Source organism: Fusarium venenatum, assembly GCF_020744135.1.
Source record: "Fusarium venenatum strain MPI-CAGE-CH-0201 chromosome Unknown EDB82scaffold_4, whole genome shotgun sequence".
In the NCBI taxonomy this organism is placed as follows: Eukaryota; Fungi; Ascomycota; class Sordariomycetes; order Hypocreales; family Nectriaceae; genus Fusarium; species Fusarium venenatum.
In genome coordinates, this window is record NW_027072132.1 from 2,527,356 (window position 1) to 2,540,146 (window position 12,791).

A 12,791-nucleotide genomic window follows, 5' to 3' on the forward strand; every position below is an offset into this window, starting at 1 on the left:
AAACTCCCTAGATCGGGGGCAATGAACCGCTGAGTTACGTACAGCGTAGGTGGGGTCAGAGGGGACTTCCCACTGAAGCGTCACTTTACTCCACTGTCGGGCCGGGGGATTATAGCAATTGAAAGAAATGCTGGAGAAGATGATAACCTTCATCGTGAAAGTTGCAACAAGCTATGTAACATGGAAGGTCTTTTAAACTTTGCAAGGGTGATAGTATGGGGAGAATGAGTTATGGTTGTATCAAGACCAACTACCTATCATGTCAGTTTTTGGCTTCAACTATCGTTACTGTACCCGTACCAGTACCTGGTTGGTGGTTAAACATGCAGGAATGCTGATCTCGACTGGATGCGAGGCTGTATTGAATTATGCGCAAGGGATCTGGCCAAGGCAGTGCATATGGAGCGTTTCAAAGGTGAATGTATTGGTAAAGATGGACATAGACAAGACAAGTAGACTAGTAGTTCGTTTCCAGCCAAGAAGCATCACTTTGGGCCTGTACTATGTAGAGTACACATCTCAAGTCTGCTCTGATGTAGACAGGAACCCAAACATCAGCCACTATATCCTAACGATACAAATATAGTACAGACTATTAAAGAAAGTATCGCAAATATACTATTATTTGTTTATAAATAGTCATCCATCATTTTTCATCTCTACAAGGCGCTCTGCTTTTTTCTGTTTCTTTCGTCATTTTGTGTGGCTGCATAATTACGGTATTAAACACGAAACAACCAGCCGGTCCTATTGACCTGTACAAACACCAAAAGATCCTCCGTAGTGATCATCGCAATCTAACAAAACCCGCCAAACAGCTGTGAACAGCTGCCAACTTGAACTGATGAGATGGAGACTCTGATTCCAGGACAACGTAGAAGACTGTGATTTTTTCCGGACCAGGTATTGCAAAGTACAATCCCGAAAATATATTCTCTTCCAGGAAAAAATTACTGATCATCAATATCCATAGTGATCCGTGTTTCATACTCGTCCACTCTACTTAAAACTGTCTGATCGCTCACCAACCGGCATTTCCATAGTCACCTGTTACCTACTAGGTATCTCAAATAATTCGTTTCCCGCCCTTTTCTACTTTCTCTCTTTCCGTTCAACCGCCGTTGAAACATTTCTCTCTCTTCTCTCGCCGCAGCGCGTTGCGTTTTTCTTTTCCAGTCACTCGTTTAACAATCTCGGTGTTGATCACCTGCTGGTCCGTTACACTCCTTTGAATCACTCACAATCGACTTGTGTGTTTATTCTCTACAGCAAACGGCTCTCGTCACTATTTTCCCTCCTCGGTGAAAACACTTGCGCAAATCACTATCACAACCAAAAAGAAAGAAGGAAAAAAGCAACATCCATGAAAAATGCGTTTCGTCAATTTTATCACCGTCTTTATCGGCCTCGCTGCCGCTGCGCCTGCTGTTGCACCTGCTGCTACACCTACCAAAGATGAAATGATAGCCGTCGCGACTTCAGCTCCCACCGCTTCTGGGGATCCCTTCACCTATTGGACCGCTACCTATGAATCGGTCAAGGCCTGCGATGAGGACACCTACTTCGGTCGCGAGGCCCTCAAGGACACCAAGCGTGCCAACTACCGCGACTGCGCTGCCCTTCTGTCCAGCTTCGGATCCCGCAACGGCACTTTCGTCGTCCCCCGCGCTTGTGAAGACGACAGCGAGTATGCTTTCGGAAACGGCCACGTTGATGTGGTCAAGTCTGGTTCCTGCGCGTTTTCCGTCCGTGCCGACAAGGGATTGATGGTCGGTGACGAAGATATTGTGTGGATCATGCAAAAGGCCGTTCTCGACAACGCTGATGGTATGGAGATGGCAGCTCGTGGTTCTGTCAAGTGTAATGCTGAGGATGGCAAGGCGAAAGGTGGTCTTTATTGGGAGATTCACGGGCTTGAGTCAACTGGTTATTAAACGGAGTTTTATCTTCTTCTTCCTCTTCTTCTTCGGTGGTCTTGATGATCATCCGTTCTGCTTGTGAGCTGGTTGCGGGACTGATTTGAGGATGAAATTGTTCTGAAACTGTCTTCATGACTACATGCGTTGTTTATGTACGATACCCAATTTTACATACAAAGATTGGCAATCAAAGAAATTGCCACTATCAAGTACATGAAATACTTTTACTTCATCTGATCTTTCATCGTCTATCATCGTGCCCCATCTCGTGTAAGCATATCAAATAATACTGAGCTCATCACCAGCAAGATTTGCATCACAAGTTAGTTATATTACCTATTCGGACTATTTAAAATGTCACTGCGAGCACTTATGAATCTAAAATCACTGTACATATTAACATGGTTCACCTTAAAAATAATCAATTTATCGCAGTCTCATGTACATAAAGCTGAGCTTGGGTATATCCTTAACCCTCTATCGACTAATTCATGAATGTTTTATCGATGCTCTCTATGAACATAATACGTCGCTCTTGTGATGATGATAATCCCCAGCTCCGTAACAAACCTGGTCCTGTAAATCCAATCGGTACTGTGTGCTGTTGATATTGTTTTTGTTGTGATGACAATTGGTATTACCATCAGTTATCAACTATTCATTACCGACTCTCGATTGCGATCACCGATCGGTGCATTTCTATCTCACGCTTCTTGGCGTTGATCTCCAACAAGAGCAGGTGAGCTCGATCCAGACGCTTCAATCTGTTGGCTTCTTCCGTCAGCTTCACGCGACGACCTTCGCAAAGCTCTTCGGTTGATCGGGCTTTGATCAGTGTCTGTCTGGCATCGCCAAACATGTTCTTGACCTTGACTCTGTTGTCCTCCACTTCACCCAATATGGCACGGGAGACGGCGCATCCTGCTTTACCAGCTTTGGCAATAAGATTCTGGACTCGGGCCAGCAGCTCCTCGACACCATGCTGTTGCTTCAGAATGGCCATTGCGGCGTTCTCGATCTCGGGTACGTAATGAGTCATGGCGGTTTTGATGCGCTCTCTCTCGGTCAGAGTGGCTTCGCGCTTCTGGGTTCGGGGTGATGCTTCCAGATCATCTGAAGGCTCTGGGATACGTCTAACGATGCCTGCTTCGTTGAACGAGTCGACCTTTGTGCGGAGCTCTGTGACTTCGTCGGTAATGCTTACCATTCGTCGCTTGACAACATCAAGAGAGGAATAAACCCACTGGGTCTTGTTAGGGACGATAGAATGGACAAATCTAGCCTCTTCTTCAGCCTCAGCCTTGTGTTGCTCAACTTCCTTGAACTTGGTAGGGCTGGGTCTGACGCGGAGCTGGGCTCGTCGCCGGAGCTGAGCAAGACGTTCGTCGCTGGTGGGTGAGTCCCAGGAGTAAGTTGTCTCTCTGGTGGGCTCTGGGACTCCGTAGCCATCAGCACGGAGTTTTTCGACAGATGCAGGTGGCACTGTGACATATGAGGCTCCATGAGGTTTGTTAGATTTAGGGCTAGGGCGTCGTCGAAAAGGAGTAGGATCAGGGGACGATGATGTAGTCGATCCAGTTGAGGGTGTAGTAGGGACTCGGAAGCAGCGTCCTGGGCTGCTTCGCCATGGTGGGTCGTATGGTATTCTCTGGAGCGAAGATCCCGTAGGAGGTGTAGGTACTTGGTAGCTCCCCATGCTCATCTTTGGGGACTGTACTGTGTCCACTGATGAATCCTTGAGAATTCCTTTGAGCGGCTCAGGGGATTCTTTTGTGGCTTCGGGGTTGTAAACGAAAAGATAATGGTGTAACTGAAAGAGGGCAACCGCGATGAGCAAGACGATCGCTCCACTGAGGGAGTGGACCGACATGTCGTGGAGAAGTACGATGAAAGAGTAAGCGAAGTTAAAGATGGTACAAGTGATCAGAGTGCTGCCGCTAAAGAAAATATCCTCAACGTAGAATGAGATAGTCAAGACCTGATTGTAAGCCCACACAGGATCGTTGTAGGTATAAAGTAGAACGTCGCAAATCGCAACAACGACGCGGTAGAAAATGCTGAAGAACCATACAGTGAGGATAGCTCCATAGGTCATCTGAAAAACAGTAGGGCATCCATGATACTGCTTGATGATCCAGGCATTCGCCTTGCCGTATTGAAAAGGATCGCGAATGATCATCCAGAACCACTCGTTGATGATGGTGAGGATGGAAAACAAAAAGGTGAAAGACCATGCGATAAATGTGAAGATGGCAGGCCACTGCTTCAATAGTTGCTGGAAGCCAGTCTCATGATTCTGATAAAGCTTGTAGTTGGGGAAATCTTTGGGATCATACCCACGGGGTTCTTGACGCCAGAGCATATTGACGGTGATTGAGAGTAACCGAAGTAAGTGACTGATAGTAGTGGTAGTAGTAGTAAGTGTGATGAATTGAAGAAAGATGAAGAATAATTTTCCTGGTCGAATATTGATGGAAAGAAATAGGTGGTTTGTGAGTGACTGTTCTGAACAATTGGTTTGTGAAGGATGCTGTTACTGTGAACAAGAGGATGAAAGAAGTCAACTGCAGATGGAAGAGAGAGGGGAGAACCTCAATACCATTTTCTATTCAAATTAACTCATGCTAGGTTTTTTATTTTTCGCGTTTGTAAAAAAGCGGTCATAGATCTGTGACAGCTGCATGGCAGTGACAGTCGGGTGGAAAACGAGGGCATTCACATTTCAAGGCGCCAGCCAGCCGTAACTAGCAAGACAGTTACTGCTCGTCTACCTAAGCATCTGTGCACGACTACCTGGCCAATATGAATCAAAGAGGATTTATTCTAATCCATTTTTATTTGTGCCAGTCTTGAATGAAAATTTTAACCCTTTGATAGTATATATGCGGAAACATTTCGTATGCAGGCAGTGTTGCACAATATTAGAGTGCGGGAAAACGCTGAAGAGAGTTCAAAGCATTTATTCAGACTGTCAAATCAAGTCTGTTCTGTCCTCCGTGTACTCAGTTACTCTGCAAAATTGGAGTTACATAATCATGTTCGAGCTTGTGTAACTGCAACTGCCTACAGAAACTTGGTCTTTGTTCAAAGTTGTGAATTAACGAACAACACCAGCACTCTGCATTTATCATTGTATAAAACTCCTTTGTATAACATGGCTATTGTTCAAGGATGTCTCCTATGTTCTGGGGAATATTGTTGAAAATCTGGAATACTAACAACAAGTTACCAACTTATACAGCTAGCTAAGACTCCACGATGAACATCCATACCGAGAGTAGATACACCGTCTTTTGCTAAATACATCTATAGCAAAAATATCTTAATATCGAGCTGTTACTAGGAGAGCTTGCCGGTGGCTTTTACATACATCAACCCGACTCACGAAGCCAACATACGTAGTATTAACACTATCCTTGGCATGCCTGGGTCGGAGTTCATCCCGATCCACATCACTAAGCCGCCATTGGCATGATTGATCACCGCAGGATCTTGACAGAGTGACTGGCAGGGGCGTGTCCAATAATTATCGCGTATACTTCCAAATGGGCATTCGAATAAATAGCGTGCATCTATTTACCCAGAATATTTCCCATCAGAGGATTCGCAATCTACTACACGTTTATGCCACGATTTCCCATGGCATATCGCTTTTGGGACTAGGAGTTCAGATGAGTTGCCGGTTTGTTTCTGGAAGCTTGCCGCCACAAATCTTGACATTTCCGACAGGTGAAAGGGTACCAGAGGCAATGATGCTTTGGAACTTGAAAGGATATGGCGCACGCTAATTACCAGATTCCGGGGTCCCGGATCGACGTGGCAGTTGACAAGATTCAAGAGGATAGTTTATCACTGCCGGAGACCATGATCAGGTTGCCTAGAAGAGGTTGAGTTGGGTTAATCATGTTGGACGCGGAGGTGTGCTCGGATAAGGTAGCTTACTTGGCTCAAGGCTGGCAAAGGTGATGGCTGATTTAGCTTGCATGAACATCCCTAGTATCCGTCTTGGTAGAAAACGTCTTGTTGCTGCCAACACCTTATCAACTGTTCAATGGGGCTAAGTAAGAACCGGCATGAGGAATACTGTCATTGACGGGATGCAAGATGATGTGATGGGGAAACTCAGAAGGGCGGACAATAGGACAGATGGACAAGATATGGCGACCAGGGAAAAACAAACCATGCTCAGCAAATGGACATGTGGTTGATTTATGTCTTTACGGACACTAATGGTAAGGCTGGTCTTGGAGTTGGATCCTGAATGAGAACAAACAAACCCGTACCTGGGGTAGACAACAATAGAACCACGATGTTTTTTTCTATTGTCTCAGAGTGCCAAGACGATTCAGCATGTTTATGGGTTGCAATTGTCTATTGATTAATTTGCTAGAGTTTTCTTACGAATAAAACAGACTTCAGCCACCTCCCCCTCCTCTATGCCGATGAATGAAGCAGCAGTCTTCTTGGTAATTGTTTAGTGAACAAGAATGAATGATGAAATTCATGACAGGCTTTTTTGGTAGTACCGTATGGTAAATTCCATCATTATCATAAATGACAGCAAGCGCAGCCTTGATGGCTTCTTCAATCTGTCTAGAACTTGAAGCCTCTTCCGCAATCACGGCTGCCAGTACAGTACCGGGCTCGCGGTTCCCATCAATCTCCCGAAGAAGGGAATTTGGGTAAGTATTACTCCATACACATCAGCGTCATTCGTTACCTAGTTCTGGTGGTTGGAATGTGGCAGCGACTTTTGACTTTGAGAAAAGCAATGGTGGTGGTCTAGTGCGCATGCACAGAACAAAAAGCAGAATAGACTCTGGATGCAAGAAAGTATGTACGGGCTTCCATCGGCAGAACTAATTTTCTTCTGGACGTTCCACGGCGGAACCGCAATTCAAGGTATAATCCGTCTGAGGTATGTGAGGAAGAACCTTGAGTTAGTAGGTAAGCAGCGTTGTTTAACGTAGAAGCGTCCATCGAAGAAGACCAGGAGCAAAAATGGAAGTGCTTTCGAATTTCATGTAGGGAGGCGCTCCGAGGAGAACTGGAAGCTGCTTGGAAGGATTGCAAGTGGTGGGAGTCAATTAAACTCAAGCCTCCGATGGCGGTCCGCGGTATAGGCTTTTACAATTATGGTGGTGATAATATTCGCTATTCGCTGTGCATATCGATGAGGGATGCGGATAAGGATATCTAACTAGCCTTAGTACCCAAGGTACAATAGCTAAACCACCGGTAGCACAGTGGGATAAATAACCTTGGAGACAATAAGCGGCAGAAGGATCAAAGACAGACGCCTCTGGAATATAGAGTATACTCAACAGTTTTCTAGTCTGTTGGTGGAGTTGACATTTTGGCCTAATCTGATCAGATAGCATCTGAAGCTATAGTACCTAGGAATGGGTATGTACCATGAAATCATCGAGGTTGATCTAGCGCAGGGCAAAAGACAAGAGTCTAGACGCTCGATAGATGGGAATCTGACTACCTACATCTAGCTAATTGATTGTTGATCAGCCCTTCTAACGTCGTTAGTTTACATCAAAAGTCATGAAATCTACTGACGGACAAAAACTGTAGACATCCATAGCCTCAAGCTTACCAGGTATGTGCAGCCCATTGCATTAAGGCGGGTGGATGAACAAGCGAGCGAGTCAAGTGCCGCATTTCCTTTCGTACGTAGCTTTCTAAACGAACAATAAACAGACGGAGTTTCGCCGCGATGGCTTTATGTTAGCCTCAGTCGTTCATAGCTTTTTGACAAACACAAGAGGACTCTTGGCGTTCAGTGGTTACTTTCGGAATCATACAAGAACCATGACGGTCTGCCTTGTCGGGGCGATAAAAGAGTTCAATAATATATTCATACATTCATACGTGCTGCGTAGATCCGGGTTCCTGGAACAAGAGGAATGTTGCCATGTTGCCTTGCCTACCTAATTACTCTCTATTTGCTTTTGGAGTCTCGTCTCGCCTTCCCCTGCACTGGTTTGTTATCCCGTTGTGCCGCCGGGAGAGAAGCCGACCTATCAACTGTATATTTCAAGGGTTCATCTAATCTCGAGTCGAGTGATGCGATGCCCCAACCGTGCGAGATAGATGCGGCAACATTGGCTGGCTGGCTGCGTGCGTGACCATCCGTGTTCCCACCCCCTTAGCCATCTCTCTATTACCTAGCCTCTGAACGGGCCGGTCGAGATAGATAGCCGCTAGCCAGGGCGAAGAGGCATCCATTGGACAGGAACGAATCCCAAGATGAGATACTGTACCCATCTGTTGACATTCGCACGGGCGGGATCGTACAGTAGGTGCGGATGCTGCACCGGAGACGGATGCTGCCACTAATGACGGGACAAGAACGGACGGGTTAACGGAGCGCTTCATGTCTGTTCTGTCTTGTCTTGTTTCCTCCTGAGAGTATATGACAAGGACTGAGACAACCAGCCAATGAAACTGGAATACTGTACCTATGACAAATAATAGTTGATTTCTTGTTTCGCTTCTCTCGGCATTCGCGAAGGCTTCATTCGAAGGATGGGCAGAAGAACACGTACGTCAACAAAGTCGCGACATGAAAAGGTTCGCTGGTATTGCATCACATCACAGCTAAGAAGAAAAAACTAAACAAGATTGCCGCGCATTCCAACTGCCAAAAGAGCTAACCTGTAATCCGACAATCAAAGACATTAGCCGGACCAAGCCAAGCCCCAGGCTTTTCAAGTTTGACCCAACAGGATCTAGTACGCTGCTGATCATCAGGGACCAAATGACAGGCAGACAGCCAAACATTAACAAGACAATTAATTGACAGCTCTGGTGGTGGTGCTGTGGAAGAGGAAGCGATGGTCTGACAAATGAGGTGCTGTTTGACGGCACAATTTTGCCGTTTGTTGTCTCAACTGATTGATTGATGGATTGACTGAGTGACTGATCATCATGAAGCATCCTCGTGAACAATCCCTTTCTAGGTAGGTGATCAATGTCCACTATACTGTACAGTCCCGAGAGGAGAGTGAAACAAGTACCTGACATTGGCTGTCGGCAGACAGGGATTGCCTCGTACATACATAACAAAAGGTTCAGGTAGCGAACTGATACACCAACCCGCAAGCAAGCAAGGGGGATTTATCCTATTGGGTCCATTGTTTCCGCGCCGGGTGACTGAATGGTAGCAAGGTTCTTGGCCGTTGATTGAATTTTCCAGGATGAATGAATACGGATACATACCGTAACAATACAGCGCAACTCGCAGGTAGTTGAGATTATAACGAGGATTGTGCCGACACCGTTGTGACTAAATTGGAACAAGCCAAGATCAAGTTAATTCATCCTAATCTCAAGCCAAAACCGAAGTTCTGATGGGGGTGCGAGACGTCTCGTCTTGTTGTCTTGGTTTTGTCTCCAGTTTCCGAGGAAAATAACATGAGAGTAGGTCCGTTTTCTTAATGATGGCACGGATCCGCTCTGGGCGTTTTTGGTAGATGCAATTAGTGCGTCCCTTGGTACCTGCCTAGCCTGTCCTCAGGGTATCAGAAAAATTGACTGCTGGAAGCATAAGGGACGAAATTAGTCGGTCACTTTATGCTCCTTAGCATATACTTCTTAGACTATTTATTCTTATATCCTAAGACCTGGGAGGCCATTTTTTCTGCTACCCAGTAGCCTGTGTCTTCCGCTGCGGCGCTTCACCTTTAGCTTTCAGCCCACCTAACAAACCCCTCCCCGCCCTCCAATGTAGGTGTCCTCTCTAGTGGGGGGTGGGGGAGGTCCCTCTACCTGAAGTGAACTGAACGGAGCTGGACTGAAAGGGACGAATGTCATCCATCAATACAGAAAAAGCAAACATTTTCAATAGAAGCAACAGAAGCAACGCAACAGATTAATAAAGACATCCATTTCCCTTTCGTTTTCTCTCGCCCCTTCTCCCCTTCTCCTCATTGCAAATCTCTTTTGATCGTCAACAAGGACCCGCGGACTTCCGAAACCAAAATCCAACAAGCACGGCTTGGGTTTCTTGTTATTTTACTGTGTCCGTCTGTACACAAGCCTGACACCAAACGAACGGGTTGCCTATTACAAGACGTACCTGAGAATACATTGCCCTAGTTGGGTTGTTGGCGACTACGGATACCTCTCCCGTATCGCCAAAATAGCCGCGGATCCTCATCACACACCCCCTGGCCTGGTCTAGTAACATCACAAGCAAGCAACCTCCCAACCAACCAAACTTACGGTACCAAGCAAGCCAAGCCCAGAACCAGGGTTTCCCTTTCGATCCAACCTACCCATTCTCCATCTCATCTCATATCATATAATCCATATCCATACCCATCCATCCGTCTGGGTTACAAGCAAGCAACACAACGCAACCAACCCCTACCATCTCTAATTTTTCTACCTGGCTATTCATTTTAACTCAACTCTTACCCCCAAACACTTTCCCAGGCTTTCGGTATATATCTACTAAAACCAAAGTACCGACGAGCTGGACTCTCTCATCTTTAAACAAGGTTCCGACGTGTTTGTGCACAAGCCTGCATGCGCCTGCATAAACATCAAGATCTTATTATAGCAACAACCTGACACACTGACTGTCTTGTTTGCTCCTCAGCAGACCAACAACATTCCTATACATATTATCCTCCCTATCCCATCCATCATTCGACTCGCCATATATTCGACTTTTCAATATCTCACCAACTCCTGCTACAACATAGTCAACACCCAACAACTACTACTATTACTCACAACCCAACACAACAACACCGCAACGATGCTTCGAGGAACCACTTCCACCGGCCCCAAAGTCCCCCTCTTCGGCAACCCCAAGAGACGCAAGCAGAAGCAACAGCAGGAGCAGGAGCAAAAGAACAAAGAAGAGAAGCTCCGCCTGCAAGCTCTCGAGGAAGCTGAATTCGCAACAAAGGCCGAGACATCAGATTTCCTCCTCTACTACCTTGAGCGATCCCCCTTCAGAGACCAATCGGACCAGATCTCCATCGCCTGGGAGAACCTACCCAGCCTAAGCGAGCTTGAATCTTTTGCACGCCTCGACAAGACCGCCGGTACTCAAGCATGCCGTCGCCTCTTCAAGGCTGTAGTTATCTGGGATGACCTTGGCCTCGATCTCTGGGAGACCCTCAACAGCACCTTCAGCCCTGTTTCAGACGAGGAAGACAGCGGCGATGACTTCCTTGACCAGATCCGTGAGGAGCCTTCCGGCTGGGACAGCCCCAGAAGATCACGCTCCCGCGCCAGCTCAAGAACATCCGCCTCCGATACGCAAGCATCTGAGCGCTCTCGCCAGGTCTCAGCCGACCGCCAAGATAAGCGCAGTGGCAGCCGCGACTCGCGCAAGACAACTGCAACAAGAGATCAGAGCCTCAATGGTAGAGCTCCTCCCAGGAGACCTGTCGGCCTTCAGGGCGGCATGATCAGCGAGTACTACGACAGCCCTTCGCGGTATCGTGTACCCAAGATTGTGCGAGTGCTGTAAGCGCTGAGCCAACTTGCATTTATTTATTCACAAGCCACCAACACTACGACTATCTTTCCTTTGTCTTTTTGTTTTTGTTTCTGTCTTTTTGAGAGCGGGAGTTACTTTATCAGGACTGTAAAGTGCACAACAGCCGCTATACTAGCCAACATATTTTGTCTTTTTGGTTCGCATGTATTTGTTTATCTGAGTATTAGCAAGGCGTTTTGGACAATGGGACTGCAAACAGCACCAGACAATAACGGATTACGGATGGATACCACCATATTACTACAGCTGAGCAAAATTGCCAGCTATTTTACCACTAGTACTTACCACACCCAATGAACTCAAATTACCTATTCAAACAAAATTTCAATGTCTCGTAATCATGAACTTGAATATAGTGATCGTCGTGAAAAAAAAATTTGTGATGTCTTGCCCACCTTGCTACCGTCCCCCTGTCATTTGGAGTTGCATGGCAGCTTTAGAGCTTGACAAGTTGCAAACTTTAGTCTACACCATCAACCAAGAAAATCTTTAGCAGTGATGCTGTATCTTGCTGGATCGTCGCTATTCTGACATCACATCAGGTCTATCGTTCCAACATGGCGAGATGATCCTGTTACTGAGGAGTTATCGACGTCATGTGATCCTACCGAGTCCATCAACTGCCGCGGGAGGATTGAAGAGCCGGTCTAAGTAGCCATGGGTTGTGTTATGGCACATGGTTACAGACGACGAGTAGAGTACCTAGGTTGGTTAGACTGACAGTTAGAGCAGATCAAAGAGCAATGTCACGTACTGCCTATAGATTCAGGGCCAGTGAACCTTAACATGACTTGGATCCATCAACACAACGTTCGATCCCGCCATCAACGATCGCTGAAGCTATTGCGTCTCAAGATTTTATCGTCAACAAGTTTACTGTATCATGATCATCACATTAGCTCGCCGTATTGGCCGTGACACTCCAAGCTTGCACATGCAGACATGCTATTGCTGTGCCCTCTACCTGACTCGCCTTCCCATCCAAGAGTCATCACCTCGCATCTTGGCGTTGGTTCACCTGCATTTTCCCCATAGGTAGGTTCCTTAGGAGGTACAGTAGGGCAAGTTCAATTTCACCAAATTCAGGAGAGCCAATTGGTTTTAGATCTGCCTCAGTTAACTATCCGTGTTGTGGGCGGGTCATTCTAGACAGTCTCCCCCAATTTAGAAACAATTTCCAATTAACTAACTCCAGTATCCGCTTCGCCGGGACCTGGGACCTGGGGGAATCATTTATTGACCCCTAAGAAGCCCAGACGCATCGATTCAGGCAGGGCTTGGGCATAACCACCAGTGATCGCTTTGACGATTGAAATGATCATCCGCCTTGGGAGATGGTGGGT

At 46.5% G+C, this 12,791-nt stretch overlaps 4 protein-coding genes across 4 annotated transcripts; 2 read left to right on the forward strand and 2 right to left on the reverse strand.

The window, feature by feature from the left end:
* The first annotated feature begins 880 nt into the window (after positions 1-880).
* Positions 881-2,265, forward strand: EDB82DRAFT_306672 (uncharacterized protein). Its single transcript, XM_025737714.2, has 3 exons — positions 881-903; positions 1,044-1,213; positions 1,270-2,265. Exon 3 carries the CDS (start codon positions 1,371-1,373, stop codon positions 1,932-1,934), a length of 564 nt encoding a protein of 187 aa, XP_025592547.1. The 5' UTR covers positions 881-903; positions 1,044-1,213; positions 1,270-1,370; the 3' UTR covers positions 1,935-2,265.
* A 61-nt stretch (positions 2,266-2,326) lies between these two features.
* Positions 2,327-4,281, reverse strand: EDB82DRAFT_579314 (uncharacterized protein; the record flags this gene model as incomplete). Its single annotated transcript, XM_025737715.2, has 1 exon — positions 2,327-4,281. One exon carries the CDS (start codon positions 4,279-4,281, stop codon positions 2,581-2,583), a length of 1,701 nt encoding a protein of 566 aa, XP_025592548.1. The 3' UTR covers positions 2,327-2,580.
* Positions 4,282-7,809: 3,528 nt separating this feature from the next.
* On the reverse strand, positions 7,810-8,527 carry EDB82DRAFT_513366 (uncharacterized protein). Its single transcript, XM_065608933.1, has one exon. It carries the CDS (start codon positions 8,304-8,306, stop codon positions 7,977-7,979), a length of 330 nt encoding a protein of 109 aa, XP_065463295.1. The 5' UTR covers positions 8,307-8,527; the 3' UTR covers positions 7,810-7,976.
* A 1,880-nt stretch (positions 8,528-10,407) lies between these two features.
* EDB82DRAFT_306781 (uncharacterized protein) lies at positions 10,408-11,863 on the forward strand. Its single transcript, XM_025737717.2, has one exon. The coding sequence runs from the start codon at positions 10,696-10,698 to the stop codon at positions 11,416-11,418; it is 723 nt and encodes a 240-aa protein (XP_025592550.1). The 5' UTR covers positions 10,408-10,695; the 3' UTR covers positions 11,419-11,863.
* Positions 11,864-12,791: the final 928 nt, after the last annotated feature.